General features: G+C 38.0%; 2 protein-coding genes across 3 annotated transcripts in view; both read right to left on the reverse strand.

Annotated features, from left to right (window-relative positions):
- Nucleotides 1–1,252: 1,252 nt before the first annotated feature.
- Nucleotides 1,253–26,272, reverse strand: part of LOC145988801 (nuclear factor NF-kappa-B p105 subunit-like) — a 114,244-nt gene continuing 89,224 nt past the window's right edge. For both annotated transcript variants that reach the window (XM_083123994.1, XM_083123993.1), the window contains exons 17-20: nt 25,522–25,626; nt 22,089–22,277; nt 13,012–13,070; nt 1,253–6,139 (exon numbers count right to left, since the gene is read on the reverse strand). In XM_083123994.1, coding sequence (XP_082980120.1) covers nt 13,029–13,070; nt 22,089–22,277; nt 25,522–25,626 — 336 coding nt within the window. In that variant the 3' untranslated portion in view covers nt 1,253–6,139; nt 13,012–13,028. The remainder of the gene's footprint in view (nt 6,140–13,011; nt 13,071–22,088; nt 22,278–25,521; nt 25,627–26,272) is intronic.
- On the reverse strand, nt 9,098–9,448 carry LOC145989080 (uncharacterized). Its single transcript, XM_083124374.1, has one exon. The coding sequence runs from the start codon at nt 9,446–9,448 to the stop codon at nt 9,098–9,100; it is 351 nt and encodes a 116-aa protein (XP_082980500.1).

Genomic DNA, 26,272 nt, shown 5'->3' on the forward strand with positions numbered 1-26,272 from the left:
GACTGCCAAGCTCAACGCATGCAGCTCCCTGCGAATTTCGAAGATAGCCAACTCTCAGTGTAACAACTTCTAAGAAATAAGTGTGTCAACTCCTGAAACGCCATCATCTTCTCATTGAAATGAACAATATATGCACATTTTGTGATCGATTTTTTTTTCTCTTCTGAGCCTGAGCTCCGCAGATAGCCTGGAATATACTACGCCTGTGGTTTACTTATAGCCTAATTGTACTTTTTTTCCATCTGGTTGGAAAACTATTCATAAAACGTAAGTGCATTCCCTTTAAATTATTGAGGATCATTTTCTGGGATTATTTGGGAGACATATCCTCCCCAGCCCAGCTAATAATGCATGTGATATTAAGAACAGATAGGTGCTGCTGTCCTTGCATGATGAAAAGTCCCAAATAGGCATTTGAGTTCTTTAGTATTGAATCATATCATAATGACAATACCATCGTCTGTGTCCACTTATTAAATTAGCAAGTAGTACAAGCAGTAAAGTATAGGCTACTTGTTTTCGGAAACCACAACTTATTCTTTCAATCATTAATACTGGATCCAAATAACAAAAATCATTGAACATTTAATAAAAAAGAGTTACATCAACCAATTGTGCACAAAAACGATTGCCAGTATTCCCAAAGGTAGTTCCTTCCATGTATTAATCGTAAATGTCACATTTTTAGGTGCCTGGAAGTTTGAGATGTTGTCTTAGCACCCACGGTCTCAGTAAATTTGATTGATTGATTTGGTGTTTTAAGTCCACTTTATGCACAGTTAGGCTAATGGGGACTGGACAGTTTAATGTGGGATCCAAACCACTTGTGCCTCCACCGGGTATCAAACCCGGGATCAGTCTCAGTAATTTTTTTTTTTTTTAATGAAATATGAGAAAAATGTTACAACTCAAGATGTCACTGAAGGCTCGGCTGGCACCAGCAAAGCCATTTTCGAAATTTTCTCCCCCTTTGAAAAATTACTGATATTCCAAATTCTGAAAAAATACATGTTTAGAGTTCCTTATAGATGTGACTCTTTATGTGGTTTCCTTTCGCAATTTTCCAGTCATTCACAATCGTTTAATAGGTTTACATAAAATTTGAGGAAGGGGGAGGGTGGGAGAGAGGGAGGGAGAGACAGAAAGAGAGAGAAAATATATTTTTGGAAAGAAACCTGTACTTAAGAAAAATTTAACCTACCATACTAAAATCACAATTTTTTCTGTTTAGGTATTATTTGCAAGAAAACACGTTATTTATTGCACATTTATTAATGACACGTATGAGGTCCAGAAATAGGTTTGCAAATTTTTCTAACTAAATCACTTAACATATACTGATTCAGGACATAATTTAACTATTAAAAACACAATTAAACTCAACATACACAACATGATAAATATATTAATGATGCTTGCAAACTACACTAACAATTAAAATTATACAAGCGTAACTTTTCAACAGACATGATACTCATACACTCTATATGAAATTTGAGATATCTGTTGTTCATTTTTAATGTCATTATACATTTATTTTTTAAAAATTAAGAAAAATAGTTGACATATTTTCCAACCAAAAAAGAAAATTTAATTAGCAGACCTGATGGTGTAGTGGAAACATTCACCTTGTAATCAAGGAGTCCTGGGTTGAATACCTTTTCGAACCATAGTGGTTCACATTCCACTTTAAACTCTAGGTACAGTTGCAATTAGCCTATCTGTGCATAAAGTGGACGTAAAACAAAAACTAAGACAATTAAATCATTGATACTGTAACATCATTCTTCTTATGAATACACTGAGAAAATATTTATCTTTAAATCAACAACAAATTCCCACCCTTCCCATTAAAAAATATACAAATTAAGGACAAAACAATATTATGCAAGTTTCTTTGGCATAAATTTAAATATTTCATTTGAACATAGAGTAATTTGATCACAGGAGAGAGTACACGATATGGCACAATCAGACATTTGTTCAAATAAGGACAAGATGCGTGGATGGCATTGTTTACTACTTTTATCTTTTTTGCCTTCTTTCCACATTTAATATGTCTTGTTTAAATTTAAATAACTAGTCTGTATTTGTAACAATTGTCTTAAGAGATAATATATTTACTTGTAGGCTTTCTCATCTGCTAGACTTTATTAACAATATTAGGCCTACTTTAGACGAAAGCATTTTCTTTAGCATTTTTGTAACCAAAATGATATTTTATAAAGTGAAAAATATTTTGTCATTTCAGATGACATAGCATTTCTCAAGGATAGAATCGGTCCTATTTCCGTAGTATTTTTTGTTGCACAATCAATCAGTAGTGCACTTCACTTTTTTAAAAGCCACTAACTATTCAACTGAGAGAAATAACAGTTCCTTTAAAAAGGTGTTAGGTATAAATCAAAAGTGCTGCTTAAATACATACTTTATAGCATATACAATACACATATGGAAGAATAAATTAGTAGTTTCAATTGTGAAACTTGGAGCACTGGATCATGAACAGAAATATCTCAATATGTAGGGGAGATTTAATGTTACAAAAAATGTAGGGTTTCAGTTTGTTTACATGATATCTCCCCAATTAAATAACAATTTCCTGTTTTAAATTATAAATTTATTGGTTATTAAATGAAAACCATCTAACTATATAGTATGCCTTTTCTTTCATGCAGTATATATTATCTAACATGCTCTGCATGCTTCACAATCGCAAATGATAACCGTAATGTTAGTGAAATAGATGTAAAGTGATGTAAGTAAAGTAAAAAGTAGTGCTCCCCTGTGCTTTGCACCATGCCATGAATGTGTATAGGGGGTGTAGAGTTAGGGTCCCATATTTTCTTGATCATGGCTGAAGGTGGGGGTGATGTCACCAGCACCACGCTCCTGGCCAGCTTTACCCCCCAGTTTCCTCCAGGTACCCACTTTATACAATGCTGGGTGGGTGCCAGAGCTGCTCGCACAGGTTACAAAAATTCTTCACCGGGGAAAGGAACTTGGGTCTCCCTCATGGTAGTCAGACACCCTAACAACTTAATATTTATACTTTCTTCTTTTTCAAAAATAATTAGGTCTAGAAATAAGTGATGTCTGCTATCAAAAATGTTATAAGATTTTTGGAAGCATTTCTCGTGGCATAAATGTTAAAAGGAAATGTTTCCCTCAAAAACAGGCCTTAGTAGTAATGGCACATTGACACATAAGAATCCTAGGTTTTTAAAAGGATTAAAGAACCTAAATACACCATTGGCATTGTCACCTTTGAGTTATTGAGGGCACAGACCTTATAATCTGCCAATATCTTACATATACATAATATATGTTTGTAGATTATTGGGAGCCACTAACAAACCCCATCTACCTCATATAGTATTGGAGCTACATAGATTTTCGTTGCAGTCAGTGGCGTGCCCAGAATTTTCGAAATGGAGGAGTTTTGCACACTTTCTCTTGGTAGTCAGCTCTCATTTTGTCATATTTTGACATTCTTCTTTTAGGAATACTGGACCAAAAGGGGGGGGGGGGGTGTTATAACCCCCACCAACCCCCCTTGGGCATGCCACTGGTTGCAGTTGCAGTATCATAGGAACAAATGAAGAAGTCATGGATATTAAGAAATGTTAGGCTTCAGTATAAATGGTAAAATAAAAGTGAGAATGTACAAGGCACAACCTTAGCATGTTTAAAACAATAATGTTTAGAACACTTCACATTTTGTCAAACATTCATTTTTGCATTTACAAAAAATAGATTTTCGAAGGCATAATTGGCAGTCTTGCTTTATATAATCTGTTGCACATTAACATGTCTTCAGTAATTAAAACATATGCCTGTTTTTTTTTATAATAGTGGTAAAAATATTATCACAACAAATATAATCTCAAAAATTAGTACTAATTTTTGTTTGAGTACTATAAAATATATTCATTAACAAACATTCATTTAGAAATATGCATGAACTTAAAAAAAATACATTATTTTAAGGCTTGCTTGAAGGTGCTTCTTTTCTTTATAGCTTCTCAATCACATTGAAATGAATAAAACAGATTCATTAATAGAAACAGTACAATTATATTTGTCAATTCTGAATATTATACTGCCAATAAAAATGCCACCCAGCAGGTGTGGCACTTAATTTACACATAATATTCATCTGATTTTATTTCTGTCAAAAATAATTATGTCCTGAGATAATTAAAACAATGTACAAAAGTTGCAGCTAAGATGATTCATTAGAATATAGACTAATTCAACTTGATAGTCTATTAGACCAAGATTTGCCTTTGTAGCTATCACAGATATCGAGTTACCCTAATATATTTAGCATTTCTCGCAACACTTGTCAGCTTTCAACAAATTAGCTCTGCAAAACTGACAAAATAACACTTTCTATTCTTCTGGCAACAATATATGACAGGAATTAATAATACTGAAATATACACACACTCTACATTGGCACAATGTAGTGCCACATTTACTAGAATACACACATCAGTTTACAAATCAATGGTACTCATGAAACTTAATGGCAACATTTAAGTCAACATTGCCTTAGTAGCTGTACTTTATCAACACCATCTTAACATCTCCTAAATTGTTTCATCAAGGAAAAAATTATGGCCATTTTGATTCTAATTTTATTCTTACACAACCAAAAAAATAACTTTCTGCCCCTTAGAAGAAAAATTCTGGATAAAACCGTGCCTAGGAGTAGGCTTACCATATTTTTTTGTATTTTTTTGGGTCCAACCCAGGACATATTCGCGATCCTCGTTACTGCTGAATTTCAGTTTTTTTTACAAAAATAAATTTAAATTACTTAAAAGCCTTAACCTTTTATTGGAACGTTAAACTATAAATTGTACAAGAAAAAATATTAACATTATTTTCTAAAATCAATCAATTAATTTTCAAATGTATAATTGAATAATACATTTTCTGATGTTTAGGAAACCTCTCTGTTCTAGGTAGCATTATCTCTTAGTCGACTCAGTTGTACTTTTCACTAGATATGACTTTTTTTTATAAATAGCTGGTTTGTTTTAATAACATCATAAAATTCACAACATGAAAGTTCTGAATTAATTTTAACATTCAGCACACGTTTAACACGATACTAGAAGTCTACCTCTTTCTGCAGACCAAATATTCCCAATAATTGAAACTGGAGCAGATATTCCAAACAAAGACACAGCAAACTCAACCATTTTAGAAATGTTGGTACATGAAATATCAGTCTTTTGAAACATCTTAAAAATTGATTGCCACTTCTCTTCAATAGTATCTGGTACTTTTTCAGAACTTGAACCACAACCTACCTTTAGGTTTTGAATAACCTCGTTCAACAATGTACGTTCTGGTCGTGAATATTCAATACCGGTAGCTATTTTCATGTTTAGATTCTTAAAACCCCGAACATTTTGCAATCCCGGACAGAACTAAAAAACCAGGACTGTCCGGGCTAATCCCGGACGTATGGTAAGCCTACCTAGGAGGAACATATAGAAAAAGCAGCATTCGGAGAATATCATCACAAAATATCATTTCCTACAAAATATGTGGAATGTTGATTGTTAAATAATGCTGTACCAAAGCCTGTGATAAATGTAGAATTTTCTAAATTAATAGACTGGCTAATGCTCTAACTAATTTATGAGGTTGCATTAATATTGATTCATAACCAGCAATATCCTCAAGAACTCAAAGACAGGAAAAAGTAGTGGGGGGGGGGGGGCATGATCACGAAGTAGTTGTTACCCAGTACTATATTTTACCATATTTTCTGGTATACCAGCTCCTTTTTAAAGGATAGCTAGGCCAACAAGAATATAATATACCCCTCCCCATTTTCCCTTAACTACATTAGTGATTCTAAAATTTACAATACTTCATTATTATTGTGCAAAAATTATTTAACATATCAAATCAATATAACCATGCATTTGAGTATCGAGCACTGGTTTTGGAGAAATAAGATACTAGTACTAGTTCATTTACATTTAAGAACAAAAAGCAAAAAATAAGGCATGTAAATACTAATTTGAAGCAAATAAACATTCACGTGGTCCAAAGTTAGAAAACACTGCAATGAATCCCATTTTCCAGATTTCCTTTTCTTCCACAGGTGGACCTGCTGATAAATTGACACAAAATTATTAAGTCTTGTTATTATACATGATAATAGAAGAATGGAATATTTCCTGGCAACATACACCACGTAATCGTTGCAGATGTAATGCTTTTTTTTTCTTGCAAAATGTGAGGTGCGACCATTATGTGAAACTCTTTTTATGTTAAAATATTGAGCCAGTATTGCCAGTACTTAAAAATCATTCATTACAGTCTTTGGTGCAAGATTAGGATGAATGGAAAACTTGTAAATGTATGTTAAAATTGAATGTGGTAGTCCAAATTGACACACATAAATTCTTCGTGACCGTTTAGCTAATATTTTTGTGATCTGAGAAAAAGTTAACATATTAGTTGTTATTGATTTGTGCATTAGAGTCGAAATATTACACTTGAAGAAAAATTTACTACAGTGTTGCCAAGTACAAACCTAAGAAAATTAATGTTCTGTATTTTTAAATTCTGTGCCACTATCATTAGTTTCGTTATCTGATGAGCCGATGCAACAATTATTTGATGGAAGGTTATAAACCAATTTTTGGATTCAAAACACAAGATGCGACGATTATGCAGTGGCAACAATGTGCGGTGAAATACTGTAATTGATTGATTTGGTGTTTTAAGTTCACTTTATGCACAGTAAAGCTAATCGGGACTGGGCCTACAGCTAAAAGTGGGATCCGAACCACTATGTGCCTCCACTGGGTATCGAACCTGGGACCCCTTGATTTCAAGGCAACGATGTTACCATTACGCCATCGAGAAGGCATCGAAATACAGTAATTGAAATAGATGTTCTATCTTGATGAGCTAGGTTAGATCAGTAGAAAATTGGCAGTTTTAGGGAGCTTTTGAATAAAAAAAAATATATATATATATATACACACACTGAATTTCTGGCACTCCTGATTTTTACCAATAACTGGCTTGTCTGTCAAAGATGAATATGAATAATACGAACTTTAGAGCTTTATTAATTCTGTAAGAATGGAAAAAAATATGCTCAATGACAAGATAATAATATAATTATGTCACATTCCAATGAACATTCCCATTAATTTTACACCACTAATGATTTACTTGAAAAAAACCTCTTTGGAATTGAAAAAATGAATCCTAATTTTATAGCCGTGCTTCAAATTTTCTATAATATGCTGAGTTTTCTCAATATTCCACCAGGGAGGGGGAGAGGGGTTGCACTCATGGCTGATATGTAGGCCCTCCACTCACCCCTAGCCCCCCCCCAAATTTTAACGAACATCCCCCAAGCAGAAAAGTGGAACACCTCCCTGTAAAAGGGGGGGGGTAAATATGGATTTTTATAGGGGGGGTAAATATGGATTTTTATATCAATAATAGAATGACAATACTTCAATATTAACAGAAAGGAACCATTTGTAACTCTATAAGAAGCATTGTCCAATGGATCTTTCGATCAACTAAAACAAAAGTGTCGAGGAAAGAGGGTGGAATGTGCAGCATGGCCATTGAGAAATGAAACCAGAGAGAAAGAAACCGAAAGTGGTGAGTAGTAAAGCAGTGACACTATATGTAGATATAATTTCTTCCAACGGATATTTATAAAGTACCAATATAAAATTTACTGACTGAGTACCGGTATTCGATATAAAATGGCAAGTATTTCATGAAGAACCTAAGTGATTCATTCACGTCTATAGATGTATGCGACCATTTTAGTGGCTCTAAGAGTTCTTACCGTTGTAAAAGTAATTATATATTAGAAGGAGAGTTGTAAAAGGGGGGGAGGTTCCACGCGGGGTGGTTGCCTGGGTGCTAAGGACAAATGGGGTGCCGAACAAGCAAAACAGATAAAAATAGAAAAGTGTTAACATCGTAGTGCCCTGTGAAATGACTGGCACCCTATTAAATTAAAGTTATTGTCATTTTGCAAAGATATAGATTTAGTAAAAATTGTCTTCTTCTTTTTATCTAGTCAGTTCCCTGACTGAATGACATATTTAATTTTTTCCAACTTTTCAGAAGAAGCAAAGGAAGTATAAGGAATTAAACATAAAAAGAAAATGAATTTATATTAAGTTCCAAATTTACACTAGTGTCCAAAACTTGAGCATAATGACAGTTCAAGGATAGAGGGCCCGAAAAACGTAAAGAAACCACACCTAAGGGAGCCACCATACCAACATACACCACATGGAACAGGCCACATATACAAGAAACCATGGTAGCAGACGTCACACACCACAAATGCAAAAAATGGACCAATACACATACCACAAAAACACTGTGAAGAGCACTGGAGGCACAGAAAACAGGTTAATATGGGGTATGGTCAACCCGAACAGCTACCAACGCTCCATGCTGAGATCAGGTTGTTGAGGAGCTCTTGGGGAAGCTGATTCCACTCCTCCCGAAGAGCAGTGTAGAGCTCCGGCTTTGGCCTGGGGGGTGGCTGGCAAGTTCCCACATGTCTCCCCAATATGTCCCAGGCATGTTCAATAGGGTTAAGGTCTGGAGATCGTGCTGGCCATTTGATTTGTTGAATGTCTTGAGTCGCTAGATAGTCGTCCACCAGTTTGGCTGAATGAGGACAGGCATTGTCATCCATGAACAGAAACTGTGGGCCGACTGCGCCCCTAAAAAGTCGAACATGGGTATGAAGAACCTCGTCCCGGTATCGCTGGCCAGTGACTGATCCAGCATCGAACATGTGCAGGTCCGTACGACCATTCACCATAATGGCTGCCCAGACCATTATCCCACTACCACCATACCGATCCCTTTTCACACTGTTAATGGGATGAAAGCAGGTTCCCTGTTCACGCCAGATCAGTGTGCGATGGGAATCATTCTGGGCACCGTATCGGGATTCATCCGTGAACAGTACGCGGCTCCATTCATTGCCGGTCCAATGGCGATGTTCTCTACAACACAGTAAACGGGCCCTTTTGTGTGCTGCAGTCAGTGGAACACATGTTACTGGTCATAGGGCATACAAACCACTGGCACTCAGTCTCCGGTATAGAGTTTGGCATGAAACTCCCACCCCGGAGGCGACTGCAAGCTGCGCTGACAGTTGCCGTGCAGGCATGGTCCGGTTGCGATGTGCAGTCACGGTCAGATATCGATCCTGTTGTGGAGTTGTCGCACGTGGATGACCTCCACCGGGTCTACGGCTGACGTCTCCCGTGTCCAGAAACTGTTTCCACAACCTGGAAACAACACTTTGTGGCACATTGAGGGCTCGTGCTACTGCTGTTTGGCTGTCACCACGTTCCAGGTGCCCGATGATCCGACCCTTGGAAAACGCGTCCAAATGATGTCTTTCTGCCATATTTCTGCTGTCTCTTGCCACATTAAACTCGGCAGTACCTTCCGCTCACTACAACAGACGTAAACAGAATGCACACATTTCGGCTTCGAGCACTAGTGTTCACTTTCCTCCCATAGAGGGCCAGGATAACACTGGCGACGATCGGTTCAATGCGCCTCATCAACAATAGGAGTCGTCTGCCACATTTTTCATGCTCGGAACTCTCTCCTCGGCTTTTAAATGCAAATTTTAGCATTATGGTTAAGTTTTGGACACTAGTGTACATCTGATCATTGGCGCACCAGTGGGGGCACGACGGCGCTTGCCACTGCCTGCTGGAAAACGTGGAGAGAAACATTTTGTTTGGTTCATTGTGCTCTTTGTGTTGGAAAGTGAAAGAAATGCTATTCAATTTTTAAATAATTGAAAATAAAGCATTACTTCAAATTAGAAGTGAAAATTCCTTGCCTTCCCTTTGCAGACACATGCCATGTGTTTATTTGCACATGTTATTTAGTTTTCTTTTAAGGCAAAGAGGCACATGACTCCTAATTCCCTAGTCTCTTGTTCAGTATTTGAAAGATACACTCTCAATAGCGCCAAGCGTATTTTCCAAAGTTTTGTAAGGGTATAAGACTTCAATATGAATTTCCTTGCCCAATTTCGTTCAAAAGCAATACCAGGTATCTATCAAATGTGGATCCCAAGTTCCCAATATATATGGAAGTCTTCATGGCCATGCTCTAAATACACTGCTCAAAAGAATTAGGGGATAATGTGAGTTTAGACTTTGCACGGACAGCCCGAAGATAGATAGGTATGAAAACCAAGAGTGCCAGTCAATGGGAGGCTAACACATGCCAAACAGGCAAGGCAAAGGCAACTTGTGGAACATGAAGGCAAAATTAGTGGTCAACAGCAACATGTTACATGGGACTCACCAACGATGGACTCTGAGAGAGCAATGCCGCCGCATGGAAATGGACCTCTAATATGGTGTGTGGTGTCCAGCAACCGCTAAAACAGTTGTGCATCGCTGTGGCATAGAGAGAATCAGGTTATCCAACAGGTATTGGTGGATTCTGTGCCACTCCTCGATGAGGACCTGTTCAAGCTCCTGAGGAGTCTGGGGAGGTGTTTGCAGACTTGCAATACGTCGCCCTAGTGTGTCCCATGCATGCTTAATAGGATTCAGGTCAGGCGAGCAGGCTGGCCAGTCCATCCGCTCAATACCTTCCTCGTCAAGCATGATGTCCACCAGCTGTGACTGATGAGGTCGAGCATTATCGTCCATAAAAAGGAATGTGTCCCCTACCGCTGCAGCGTAAGGTACAAACTATGGGTCGCAAGATCTCATCACAGTATCGCACTGCTGTCAGCGATCCATTCCGGACACTGTAGAGGTCTGTACGACCACAGATACTGATGCCGGTCCACACGAGAACTCCACCACCACCAAACGCATGTTGTTCTTGCAGAAATTGTGGATTGTTGCGTGTTCCTCTTTCTCGCCACACAAACAGTCATCGATTATCGGGATACATGCTGAACCGAGACTCGTCACTGAACAAAACCGATCGCCATTGTTCATGGTTCCATGCATGATGTTCTTCAGCCCACTCTCTGCGGGCTCTCCGGTGACGTTCAGTGTAGGGGTATGCACACCATCGGTCGACGGGCATACAGGCCTACCTGATGAAGGCGATTCCGTATTGTCTGCATCGATACGCGTCTTCCCAGTCATGGTGAACTCACGTTGCAGTTCGGTAGCATTCATTCGGCGGTTCCGACGGGCTAATAATGGCAAATACCGGTCATCTTGTGGGGTTGTTGATGTTGACCGACCCTGCCCACGTCGTCTTCGTACCGTTCCGGTATCCTGGAAACGTCTCCACAATCTACAGATGAGACTTTGCGACACTCCACACACTGCTGCCACAACTTGCTGTGTATGACCAGCTTCCAGTCGTCCAATTGCTCTCCAACCAGTGGACTCGTGTAATTCGCGTTGCGGAGGCATCACGTAATCACCCTACAGCAACACTGCCTTGTTCCAAGTGAACAGGATGACACAGAGAGGGCAGTACTTCTGCCCATTCCCCTCTACGCTCAGGTCATGTGTTGTGGAACGTCGGTAACCCCCTGGTGCATATTCTTTTCAACCGACTTTTGTGATTACATAACAAAACGATATGTACGTTGACCCCCAGAGTAACGATTTGTGCATGTTAGTGGCGAATTCCATCAATATCGCATTATCCCCTAATTCTTTTGAGCAGTGTATATAGAGAGTTTCATTACTTTATTTCAATTTGTGAATCATTGTTTAAACAGATTTGAAAACACCAGCAGAATTTGGCACTCACTCGCTACATAGAACTATTAAAATTATATATATGCATATTTTCTAACTGAAGCTAGAACAGGAGGGGGCAGGGGGATTGTGCTGAGGTACAGAGGATGCCGAACAACCAAAGCAAGATTGTAAAGTGCAAACATCGTGGGATACTGTCGCTATGTTTAATTAATAATATGCATAATCAGTTTGCAAAGAAATAGTTCTAAAAATTTTCTTCCTTGCTTCACTCGCAGTTTAAGGATTTATTCAAGAGTCATACTATATCTGTACTTATTACTACTACTTCAGACAGGCAAGCGCGCGCATCCATGTAATGCATTCTCACTGATATTTCATCGATGAATTGGGCACCTCCCAAGATAAACTCAGAGTTACACCTACGACAAGAACCATACAAATACAGTTATGCGCAAATGTTTCTAATTTCTTTATAACTAGCTTAATAATTGCATGAAATGATTCCTGGTAATAATATGTTTAAATTTTGTGTTTTTCAATGTCATCTCTTGTGTTTTATCTAATGATTGATTAAATCAAGTACTGAACATTAGACTGAAATGTTAACATTATCACAAAAATCTATTTTCCTGGCCTCCCCGATGGCACAGTGGTAGCGTCGTCGCCTTGTAATCAAGGGGTCCCGGGTTCGATACCCGGGGAGGCACATGTGGTTTGGATCCCACTTTAAACTATAGGTCCAGTCCCGATTAGCCTTACTGTGCATAAAGTGGACTTAAACCAACAAATTAACCAACCAACCAATCTATTTTCCATCTTTTCCTGCATTTGACATATTTTTTCTTCTGATATGTTAGTTGAAGGGAAAGGGGGGGGGATTAATCTCTGGAAACATCTACGAACAAATTGAATTAGGGTAAAAAATATGCACTTAACATCCCCAAACTTACACCCCTCCAAAGAGAAAAATTCTGGATAAACCCCTGCGTCCCCTAGCATTTTCATACTGAGGTGTTGGTGAATTTGGGTAAAGAGTGAATGATCACTACATGGAAGCACTTATTGAAACAGGTATCACGACTGTTGATACAGATGACGACAGTGAAGTCCAGGTTTTGGGTGGTGGAGTGGTGATTGTCTATCCTGAGGTTGACGGCTGTGAATGAAATATTATTCACCATGAAATAAGAGCCTGAATATTTCATGGCATCTGCATTATCAGCCTCTACTTTATGTGATTACTTGACTATTTATTTATTTTACTTACCTGTAAGCACTCAGAAGTTACTCCTCTTTAACAGTAGCACTTTTTGAAAATTTAGTAATCTGAAAGAAATAATTTTGAATGTAATAGATGTTCACACTCAGGAAAGAAGGCATAATAATCTTAATTATCTTCAATGCGAAGTTCAGTGAACAGTGTCACAGAAATTTGCAACACTTGTTAACATTTTATCTAGGTTCCCTACAAGTTTTTCTAAGCACCACATGGATTAAACTACACTTTTATGATTGAAATATCCATTATACTATTTTCTTCCCCTGATAAACCTACAAGCAGCTTTCAGCAATCCCTGACACACAGATTTTGTTGATAAAATTACGTGTTTCCATTTTTACTGCCCAGGAATGGATATGAAAAACAAGAAAAGGAAGGTACTAGCTTCAACAAGTTGATCAGATTATATCTCCATTTCTTTGGATCTTGCTGCCAAAAAATCCAGGTTTGAGTCCCAGCTCATTTGGGTTATAGATGGATCTACAATAACTGTCAAGTTATTAAAAATATGTATATTTAGTATGTAATGGGAGAGGAAAGAAGAGTTTACAGAATTCTTGTTGGGAAACCTGATGGTAAGAGACCAGTAGGAAGACCAAGATGGAGGGATAATGTTGAGACGGACCTAAAGGAAATTGGTAGGGATGGAAAAGAGTATATAGATCTTGCTCAGGATAGGGACAGATGGAAGGCTTGTGTTGCTGCAGCCATGAACCTTCGGGTTCAGTAAGGCTAGAGAGTTAGTTAGTTATGTATATTTAGCATGGAAATTTATGATGTTGCAGGGCACAGCATATATCAATTGATTCACCACCTGGGTACGTATTAGATGTTCTGGCATGAACCAGGATATCAAACCTACCAAGTATTATTTTAGCCTTCCTGATCTCTGAAGTTCCTACCACCTACATAGAAAATTTTATGCAGCGATTTAATCTATTCGCTTTTGTCCACAAGGTTTCATTACATCTGCAAAACCTGAAGAAAGTGCTGCCATCTGCATCGTTGATTTGTGGGCTCAGTTTATTTGTGTTTTTATGAAATTGTAAATTTAATTTTCTCTTCATTAAAGTGAAATGTACTACATAAAAATTACAGCAAAAAATGTAGGCTCGATCAAGATTTGAACCCAGATCTTTCTGGCTTACTGTGCTGTTGCTCTACCAACTAAGCTACTACTGATTTGGTGTTTTAAGCCAACTTTATGCACAGTAAGGCTAATTGGGACTGGACCTACAGTTTAAAGTGGAATCCGAAACACCATGTGCCTCCACCGGGTATCGAACCCGGGACCTCTTGATTACAAGGTGACGACGCTACCAACTGAGCTACTGAGCCAGCCCAGGCTTTGCCTGATTTTTATGTGTGAAATTCTCTCTAGGTGCTACCACAACAGGATCTATTGCCTTTGAAACACTGATGACGTTGACAGTGCCTAGTTTCTCCCAGCATAGAGCTGTACAGGGTGAGGCAGAAAACCTAATTAGGGTGGCTACTCTAAGACCATGATAAAATTCAACTATAATTCCCAGTTTTCAAGGTGAAATTTCCAAAAATTCAAGGCTACAAGCAGATATTTTCTCTATTTGAACCTTATGGTATTACCACCTTTCAACACGCACACGCATACACAAACAAATATAGTAACAATATAAAGGGTCTGGGTGATTCCAATGTATACAAAAATTCTAGTTGAGTTCAATTAAACGGCATATATATTTAAAATATTTAATTTAAGGTGCGGAGTTTACATTTGCCATTTCAGACTCCAAATACATCTACAAACACAAGTCACAAATGCTACAGGATATACTACTCTAATAAAAATTGTTAACTGGATGAGAATTTCAAACTCAAATTTAACAAATCAACTTCAAGTTATCTTATCTTGCAATAATCTTCCGTCTATCAGATAGGTTGTTCTGCAGAGGACACTAACAAAGTAAACGGATTGAGAGAATTCTGTTTTATTTTGCATGCAGTTTTCTTTTCCTTTCTCGATAAAAATAAAAGCCAATAGTTGCAATTATTCACGTCTACAGTGCAAAATCCATGCAGAATTTTCAAAGACAATAATTCACACATAATTCTTGGAATTCAAGAAATTTCCGGTGAGCAGCCACCCTGCTAATGATTTTGAAAACGATATAACACAGTAAATAAAAACATCACGTGGTGGGGATTCCACTCCTCACTAGCTGCCATTTCAGTCACCATGGAGCCATGGACTACAACGCACCATGCTTTCATTGTTGAAACATTGAAAATGGGAACTATTGGCAAGATGTTATTTTCCGCACTTCATGTTAGTGTAAATATTTTTTTTTTCAATAATAATTACATACAAATGGCTGTAAGGCTAGCACACGAATATACGTAGATGAAAGTTCTTATTTACTGTGTTATATCATTTTAAAAATCATGTTTTTTGTTTTATTTTCATGCGGTATATTGTTTTACGATTTGGTGAACACACAGGAGATGTAATTATACAGAAATTACACACACAACTCTTTGCTGGGTGAAACTAGGCACAGACATTGTCAACTGTGCTTCAAAGTCAACAATCCCGTTGAAGTAGCACTGGCAGAAACAATTCCAAGCAGCTGCAACTGCGACAGCAAAAGATCAGGTAAAACCGAGGTTGGTTCAGCACAGTATGACAGAGACCTGGGTTCGAGTCCTTCATTTTTCGCTGGAATTTCTACATAATTATTGCTGATTTGAACTTTAAAGCTACAGTAGTTTTAGTCGGAACTTATTTTGGAGTGGGGGGCAGGTTTCCAAATCTATCAATAATTTTTTACAATCTCCAAAATTATATATATATATATATATATATATATATATATATATATATATATATATATATATAGTAATTATTATTAGAGCTAGGAATTTTAGGTGCAAAAATTTGCCAATAAAGGTGCAAAAAAGGTGCCAATTTTTGTACAAAAAAGGTGCTAAAATAGGTGCTAATTTTCAGATGTAAAATTTATTGTGAACAGTGCATACATATATGATTCAACTTGTCTGGATAAACACACAGAGTATTCTCTGGTTTTAAATAGTTTAATATAACTAAGCAAGGAAAATTCTCTGATACATTAGAAAGCGACATAAAGGAAAACATGCTTCTTCTTACTTGCTTAGAATTAGTCATCTAGAAAACTGTTAAAATAGATTACATTCAAAATTTCTATGTTCTTCTGAGTGAGGCTACATCTGCGGTCACTAAGCAGATACTTGTAAGTTGAAAAAGAACGTTCAACGTCAACAGACACAAGTGGTGCGTATTTTGTTTTCAACCGGTAATCCACATCCTTGTTGGTTGCAACTTCTTGAACATCAGGGCTTTTGGCTAAACTTTGTTCTAACTTCTCTTTCCCGACCCCTTGCAGCTCTCGTTGCACATCCACCAAAACAGCCCACTGTGCTTCCTTTTCAGGACACTGCTCCTCCAGTTTTGTGATTGCAGTAGAAAGGAAAGAGAAGCCATGTACAATATAGAGTTCATCTTGCAATTCCTGTTTAAGTGCAAGTTTTTTGGCTTTTTCTACAGCTGAGGAATCACTAGGCAAAGCATCTAAAAATTTCGATATTGTATGGAAATGATTGCAAATAAACACTGCAGCTTTAAACCATGTACCCCATCTAGGGAGGATGGGAGAGGGTGGTAGTGGAAGTTTCGTAATTTCTATGTACTTCTGTATTCTAGAAGGAGCCTTTTTCAGTATTTTCTTAATGCTAGAAACAAATTCGTTCACTTATGTATAGTCATCTTTAAGAGCTTCACAAACTCGATGCAAAGCATGAACAATGCAGGTCACATGTTTTAAGTTAGGATACATATTCTTCAGATTAGAAAATGCAGCTAACATGTAAGATGTGTGGTCTGTAAGAACTAACCCCACATTATCATATTTTATGCCCTCCGGTACAATACAAAACATGCATCATTGAAACTTTGCATTATCTGTTTTGCCGAGAAAATAAGTTTTTAAAAGCATGGGTTTCACTTGATGTCCATTGAGAGGTGCTACTAAAATGTTCAAAACGCACCTGTTTTGCCTATCTGTGGTTTCATCTAGTATGAAATAGACTGGATGGCCAGCTACTACTTGCCTGATCTGAGAGATTTTAGCTTCATAAAGAGGTTGAAGGTAAGATTTCCTTAAGGTGGTTGTTGTTGTTGATTTGTTGTTTTAAGTCCACTTTATGCACAGTAAGGCTAATTGGGACTGGACCTACAGTTTAAAGTGGGATCCGAACCACTTGTGCCTCCACCGGGTATCGAACCCGGGACCCCTTGATTTCAAGGCGACGACGTGACCACTGCACCATCGAGGAGGCTCCCTTAAGGTGGTCTCATCTGGAACTGACTTCCCAGTATATTTTTGCAAATATGATTTCATGACAGGATTGTTAAGTTTCGAAAGAGGTACCGTATTCCACACACTATAAATGTCCTTGCTGTCTCACTGAAAAATTCATTTTTATTTCTGGAACTCGAAGATGCAAACGCCTCACCAATGAATTGCTGTCGCTTCCCATCTTTACCATCTCGTAGTTCTTTATTCCTGACATGCTTCCCACTTTGTAGATGCTGGTGTTTGTCATCAACAGCAATAGAAATGTCACACACATCACACCTCAGAACAGATCCATCGCTCTGAATGTCGTCACCGCTAAACTGTTTAACAATGTCCTGCAGTTTCCCAACATTTACTGTATGTTTTGGCATGGTGAACAAGCAAATCCGATGCATCGATCAGTCGATCACAGACTGCAGTTACCTTGCTCGCTGAGACAGGAGAAGGAAACGAAAACAAAACAGCTTTCCTACAACAATTCGTAAACAATACAGCATAGGACAAAAAGAGTACAACTTCTAGCAATTGTAACGCGTCATTGTTGGCACTGTTTAAAGTCCGCGCGCTTACTACATTAACGTCCAAGAACTGAAGAAAGCCGATTCATTGTTGTGCGGTAAAAAAGAATCCCGTGCCAAGAAGCCGTGCATGGAATGTGGGTGGGGTTGAACAGCATGCGAGTTGTATTAAAAAAAAAAATGATAAAGATGCAAAAAGGGCGAAATGGTGCAAAAGGTTCTGAGATTGTGAAAAAGGTGGAAAAGGTTCCGAGATTGTGAAAAAGGTGCAAAAAGGTGCAACCGAAACACCATGAGTAAAGTTCAATACGTGCTTATTCTGGGGATGAGTCACTTTTTTACCCATTTTCACACAAACAAATTTAAGGTGCAGCACCTAAAATTCCTAGCTCTGATTATTATTAAATAGCTTATTATATATACTTATTGAATATATGAATATCCACAGTGGCGAAGCACTTAATACATGAATTACGATAATTACCGCAAATTTCTACCCCTGCCTGGTACTCGATCTTCGCATGCAGTGAAGCATGATGGTATTGAGACATTCCTTTAATGATTAGTAAAATAACTGAAAACGCACTACTTTTAAAAGTGTGCGAAGTACATGTGCAAACATATGGAGAAAATCCATGTTTCTAAAGCTTTCTGATCAGTGTGTTAAAAAGAAAGGTGCCTGTCGCAGTGTTCTCATTTACCATTTCATCATTTTATAAATCTTAGTATAATTTTAACAAAAAATTCGCATACTAAAGAAGAATTACATGAATAAAAGAGTTAAAAGGAAATAATTTAATGATAGATTTAGTTTATTTTACTTCACTTTTCTACCATTTTTGGTTGATCGTGAAGGCAGTCGATGAGATTGGGGCAATATGGTATATTTTATTTGGTGAGCGCTATATTTTTCATACTTCAACATATAAAACATTTGTGATTCTAAAATGGCGTAACAAAACTATTATTTCACCTTTTACTGATATTTTCAAATCCCAGACTGCTATTCAGAGATTAAGATTAAGAAATGAAGCTATCAGTAATTTTAGAGTATTTCTAGGCTAAAGTTTTGCAACGAAGGCTTTCAAATATAGTGCATTGTTGGAGAGGGCCAAGGTGTCAAATATGGGGCAAGTCGCCATGCTACTTCAACAGCTTTAAAATGAGATATTTTGATCTGTAATTATCGTAGCAGCTAGGTACTTGGTATTGCATTTGAATGAAATCAGTCTGAGCTTTACATGTATTTTCAGATAAATGGCCCCTCTTAGATGTTTCAGATTTTCCCCCATCCCCGAGAAGTCTAAAATATCGATCATGCCTCGACCTTGCCACCTAAAACCAACCGCCCAACGTAAAAATAAATCACCCGTGAACATAAGAATGAATGGTGTTCTCTCTCTCTGAGGTCTAAAACTAAGCCATCAGCCCTAAACATGACGTTTAAATAAAACAGTAAACTTTTAATAAATTTAAATGCCAAGAAATAAAAGATACTCCTTTCACACGAGAGGAGGTGGTTCATACACTCCAAATTTGCAGCGTTAAAGCCCGAAAGGGCAGATAACTGATGGTGTATCGGAACGATACTTGTCTGTCTCTAGTCTCGTCTTTTTGTATCCTTTCACACAGAAAATATAAATTAGTAAAGAAAACGTAAGGAGAGATGTAAAACTTAGCAATAGAACTTACAAGGTGCACTTTTTCTCATGGCCGATGACCTTTTGGACAGCAAGGGGTCTCTAAAGAAAGCTTGTGTTCGGCAAGTGGAGCGGAAGATTTTAAGTTAAAATGTCCTCTGTGCCCCTCCCCGGTGCATTGTTATATGCAAATGCACTTGTAGGTACAAAACATGGCAGGCTTCAAAGCAAAACTGGAAACAGAAGAGTGAATTCCTACGGGGATACTTGATTTGCAGAAACCTGGCTGTGATGTCACATACTTCTTGTTGTTAACAGAAACTTGAGTACACATTCACAAATCTAGTGCAAAAATATTTTTCCAAATATTCTTCACAACCAAGATAAGTTGAAATATATGTAGTCTAATTTCTTAGGGAATGACTGGGGGGAGGGCGAGCAAAAAGACAATCTTGCCCCTCCTCTGTGGCTTATTAACATCAGGCAATACTGAAGGTGTCGTCCTATTTTCAAACAGTCCTAATTGCGAACACTTGCTGTCTGAATAGGAATATACTCGAAGGGCTGTGTCCTAATCGCGAACACATTTTTCTGCCTTGGGACCTACAACTTTCTCTCACACTTTCAGAGTATATTTAACGATTTCTTTTCAAGCTACTCAGTTCTGTCAATGTTCTCTTGGATCATAGAAAATTCGACATGATTAAAGTAGTCGCCAAAGTATATAATTTAATAATAAAAGTGTGGCCAATTTTTTTTATAGGAATATGTACTGCACACTTCTTAACTGAAAAGAGCTTCGTCATTTAATATTACAATTTTTAACATTATCTAAATTTCAAATTCAAATTTCAAAACATGACATTGTTCTTAACAATTTAGGAATACCACCATTCTCCATATACTTGTTAGTGCTCCTCTCCAAGAAACAAAAACATATTTTTTTCTTCCAGCCTCATTTCCATCCTAAGAATCATGCCATTAGACTTTTCTCCTTAGCCTTTAAGTTTTATATAAGGTATTCCACCCTCGGATGTGACTACCTGGGTCACTGTTGATTTTGCTGCTCCATTCCTCCACTACGTCAGTTATCCGGTCTTTCCTGTCGAAGCAGTTTCACATCACTTAAGGCACCAAGGGGTTATCAAGTCATCAACACACGAATGAAAGTCAGATTATGTCGACAGACTGAAAGGGTGAAATGACCTTAGAGGTATTTACAAAGCAGAAGTCAATCAGGCTGGCTATTGTTGTTAGTTAAACTAACAGTCTCTCTGCTTCACTACCTTATCTGGTTTTGAAAACAGGTTTTCAGTTCCATGTGTTCGCAATGAGGACATGAAATTATTTCTCACTTTTGCGTGTTTGCAATTGGGACACAACCATGCTGAAAGCACTTGTGGGTAGAGGCGGAACAATCAAGGTAGGAACTTTAATTTCATGGCCATTTAGATTTATTAAAAGTTTACTGTTTGTTTTAAACGTCATGTTTAGGGCTGGCTTAGTTTTCGACCTCGGAGAGGTAACACCATTCATTCTTATGTTCACATGTGATTTTGCTTTTTAACCCATGCTAATAACTCCATACCATATAGGCACATTTAAGGGATGTGGGGGTAGAGCCCACACATTTTCAATCTTTGACATTTTGGAGATGATGTGATCAGCACCATGCTCCAGCTTCATTTACCCCCTGGCCAGGTACCCATTCATTTTAGGCTGGGTGAGCCTGGGAGCCGCTTTTTGCGGAGATAAGGCTGGAAAAATTCCGACCTTAGATCACCCACCACCGAAATTGAACCAGAGTCTCCACGTGGCAGTCAGATGCTCTACCCACTGGACCACTGCATCATCTCGATTTCTTTTCCCACCTTCACCTTTTTACCTACAAGGCTCAAGCTCCACCTGTCCCCCTGGTTCGGAGCCCTTGCATCCATGGAATGTAGTTGCAGATGGAAAAGAAGAGATTTCAAATGAGGCTGCTCTCTGCCCCCTTCCCATCGGGGTACATGGCGTTTATTGTTTCACATCTGTCAGTAAAATGGAAGCGGTGAATTTCTAAGAGGATAATTCCACCTTACACTTGATTTGCGGAGATGTGGCTGCAATTCCTATCTGCACATGGATCTTTCTGTCACGTAATTCTTGCTGGTATCGAAACTTGAGTCCACGTTCATTTAACTAGTGCAAAAATATTTTTCGAATTTTTTCAAATCGAAACACAAATTGGAAAAAAAATTAGTCTCATTTTTACCATGTGACCAGGGGGGGGGGGGAATACTATTTTGGCCCTCGATGATGAGTGGGGGCAATTGCCCCCCTACCCCCCATCCACCCGGTTCCAACCTCCCTGGTTTTAGAGCTTATAAAGATCAGTGTGATACTGAAAAGTATCCAGTTGAAGGGGAAATTTCAGTAACTACTTTCAAAGCATTGGATTTGGAATATTACGTACAGGCACAGATAGAAATAAAAGAGCATAATGAAGACTTCATTGGTCAAGAAATTTGTTTCTTCTTATCTTGCATACTTACTGGTTCATACTCATTCGTAAAGTATGTTGGCAGTTGAGCAAAATTTTCTTCTCTGGTGCTAAAATTACCAGCATTTTCAGCCCATACGCTCTCAGTAGAAGAATCACTGTCAGAATCACCATCAGAATCCCAATCACTCCCATTAGAAACATCACTAAACATACTATAGTTATGTATGGAAGGGTCAGCCTGAAAAATAACAATAAACAATCAACCAAGGTTTATTTCAATTCACAATTTTAAGTATATACAGATGAAAAATAAAATCAAAGCCTCAGTAAAAATTGCATCTAAAGGGCATACTGGAAACAAATTTTTATCTCAACTTTCTGCAGTCACATCCACATAAGAAACACTAAGAAAAATTATAACAAAAGCATGTCAAAAATTATCCAGTAAGGCTCACCCTATGCATTGATAAAGTTTAGAGGAAGTTTACAATAGTATGATCGCAATGTTGTCAGATCATCTTCTCCATACATATTCCATATTTAGGATGAGGCATTTACTTCCATTCTATATGTATCTCTTGGCAAATAAATACAAGTGATGTATTGGGAAATTGAGAAAAGTAAGTGACAAGTTACATAAGCGTATCCAGACTTTTTCCCAGGGGGAGCAAAACTTTTTTTCCCAGGGCAAGCAAACACTTTCTCAGGGAGGGCAAGGAATAAATATACCTGGTGAGCACAAAGTCTTTCCCAGATTAAGAAAAATCATATCTTCAAAACTATGACAGACAGAAACACGAATGTTGTGCCGTTACGTAGTCTGACTCATCAAGTATTTTTGGGTTGTTGTCAGTAGAGCTGCGATCATCTGTTTCAGCGAATGAAGGAGAAGAAGCAGTGAGTTCTGTGGTACCATGAAAGTAAATTGCCGGTGACAGTCCACAGACAGTTCAGAATGTAGTATGGACGAGACCGTCCAGATGATAAAAGAATCAAAGCATGGTATGCAACGTTTAAGGAGACTGGTAGTGTGGGTGACATGACCAGAACAGGTAGACCTGCTGTGAGTGAAGGGACTGTAGATGCAGTGTGCATCGTGTTTCAGCATAGTCCTCAGAAATCAACGAATCATGCCGGAAAAGTACCTGGAATCAGGATTGTAAAGGGTCTAGGAATTCTAAATAAATTCAATTCTGATCCAGAAGAGAAAATCAGCAAGCGTAAATGGGTTCTGGTCCATAAAGAACCTTTTTATCTATAAAGTATTTGAATTCTGTCCAGGAACGTTTTTTCCAGATCAATTTAAATATGTTCCAGGAACATTTTCTCTGCATCAATTTAAATACAGTCATGGAACCTTTTTTCCAGATCAATTTAAATACGGTCAAAGTTCCACATTCAATAAAACAATATGCAACATGGACCAAATTTAAAATGGGTGAGAAAAAGGTTCCAGTTCTGTTACAAAACCCAATAGAACCCATTAGAATTCATGGGTTCCTGGACCATTAACAACACTGCCTGGAATCCCTAAGGGAATGATGGTTAAAATTTTACACACACACACACACAGTTTTGTGTTAGCGACGGTTTCTGATGATATGTTGTCCAACACGTGTAGAGAAATTTAATATTGTTTAGGCGTGGCGTGACTTTTTAAAAAGTGTTACCGGCTATGAGTATGACAATTATGCCTGCTAGACGTTATTACACCCCCCCATCCCTATTTGGTACAGAAAACATGTCTTCGAGCTAGATATTTGTTCATTTCGTTCTTGTTTTGCAATCAGCACAGTGATTTAGCCACAAACACTCCTAGAAAGAACTAACACGAAAATCCAATGAATAGTGGTAGAACCTTGTCAATTCTTCATCTGTCTCCGTTTCTTTGCAATGAACTGCGAAGGGGATGAAGAAGAGCCACACTTTTCTCAGGTCAGTTTGACGTTTGTGTGGTGAGCACTGAGCAGACGACAGAACTCTGCTCCTTCATGGAAGGGAAACCCAGCTGTACGTACTACTGTTGCCAACTTAGTATTTTGGAGCAAGGTTTGTCCAAATCACGAATCACACCAAGGAACTATATTTTCATCTATTACCTAACTGGTCTCAGTTGTAGTTCAATCCAGCCTTGGCTCTGCAGTTGCTTCACAGAAAGTGTATTCCTATTTTAGGCGGGATATAGCTCTTTTCTGCCAATCGGATGTGGCAACACTGGCTGCTCCGTTAGGTCTGAATGGCAACAGGGCCCCTTAACAGGCATATGAATAACCCCGTAGCACACTATGCCCCAAAGTCCTTCCCCGCTCTTTCCCTGCATTGGCGCCGTCTTCTCCCTTGTTGCCTCTTCAGGTTAGTGGAACGGCCTCCCTCTTCGCTTCCGTCGGTAGCAGAAAAAATGTCCTAGGCAATATCTACTCGACGGCAACGGTGTTCATTAACGTATTTAACAATGTTGTCATTTAATTGAAACAACTTTTTAATTCTTTACATTTTGCTGTTACCTGCGGTAACACCGGCTACATGCATGCCACGCCTCTGTCGTTTAGATATTCTCCATGCAACAATTGATGCACATGTTGGAGTCAAAACATCAACTTGTGATTTTTTTTGGGAGGGAGGGGGACATTTGAAAAACATATCTGTGCTTAGCAAAACAAAGCTTTTTGAGTTTTGGTATCATTTAGGACATCCCCACGTATTGCCTCTATTAGGAAGCAAATTATGTGCAAACATCGTACCACGCAGTGGATAGGTAGACTGGGCCCTCACTTTCCTAGCCATAGAACTATGTACCTAGTAGTGAGAGCAATAGACCTTAGTAAATAATTATAAATTATAAGCAAGGGTATATTTTCAATTTCATGTCTATTACAACCAAAGCATTAACAAGTAAATAGTAATTACTAATAACAAGAATTCTAACATCACTAACGTTTATATAAATAACCAGTAAATAATCTTTGAGTTTTTGGCACCGTAAAAAAACTATGGATGTTTAATTTAAGAAAAAAATAAAAAATAAACCCCCATTTTAAGTAGGTTATTTTTAGCCCTAATGGCCGATAAGTAGACTAACGTGGATTATGTTATTGATTAATTCATAGTTTAATTGAAATACTTAACTGCAGTAGAACTTTCCCCCGGTGTGTGTGTGCGTGTGTGAAGACCAAGTGGTCGAGCGATTCTCCTGGCTCGGACACGAGATTACGTAGCGTGACGTCAGAGCATGTGATGTAGTGTTACCAAGTTTATCGTACATCTATGAAATGGGGAGTGATACATTTAAAAAAAAAAAGTCTCTATCTATCCTCCTTTCTGTATAATAAATGTTGGAAATTAGGGAAAGACTGCTCACCCTGTACTCCAATATTGTTGCAATGCTTTATTTTGAATTATTTGAGAAGGAAATAACATTAATTTCAGAAATTAGAGAAAATAATTTGTCAGAACATTATGCTTGAGTATGGTAACAGACTTACCTTCCTTTGGAGTAGAAGTTTACACAAATCTGAATTTAGCACTTTGCATGCCAAATGAAGAGGGGTGTTGCCTTCAGAATCTTGCAGATTGACATTGGCATTGGTCTGCACAAGAAAGATAAGAAGTCATTGTTTAACTGGAACATCATACAGAACAGTGCATACCATTTTTTACAATAATTGTAGTTCACTTTTATTAGAATAACTCCTGTACTGTACAGAAGAACAACAGGCAAATGCAGTGCTAAGCAGGCCCGTAGCCAGGAATTCTCTGTAGGTGGGCAAAGTCAATCCTAGAGGCGGCAAATTTTTAATATATTGTGTCGCATTGGCAGATATAGCAGGGTACACAGAGGCACTTGCCCCCTCCCCCAAAGGAGATAAGTAACAGAAGATGGATGATATCTTGAAACTGCAACGAACAAAAAAAAACTTCGAGCAACATCAAATAGCAATATTTCGATAATGAATTTGAATTTTATTTTCTTCCGTCGACCCTTGATTAAAAGGGCATGGAAAACGTCGATACCTTTCCAGGTTGCCAAAGAATATAAAGTTTAACATAAATAGGCTAGGGACTGTATCTACTTGATATTTACAGGTCGATAATGTTAATAGATGATTAATATGTACCAACAGCTTTGGGCCTCTCTGCAGTACTGATTATGGGAGCACTTTATAAATCATGCATCATAATGATTCCCTCTAGTTTCCAGTAATGCAAGATTATTATGCACAAAGGAATTTAACG

The sequence above is a fragment of the Lepisma saccharinum genome, chromosome 6, assembly GCF_977018435.1.
Source record: "Lepisma saccharinum chromosome 6, izLepSacc3.1, whole genome shotgun sequence".
NCBI classification, from domain to species: Eukaryota; Metazoa; Arthropoda; class Insecta; order Zygentoma; family Lepismatidae; genus Lepisma; species Lepisma saccharinum.

Bases quoted from the DNA above. Each gene is read 5' to 3' on its own strand.
- LOC145989080 (XM_083124374.1), bottom strand. From the start codon at position 9,448: ATGGCAGAAAGACATCATTTGGACGCGTTTTCCAAGGGTCGGATCATC.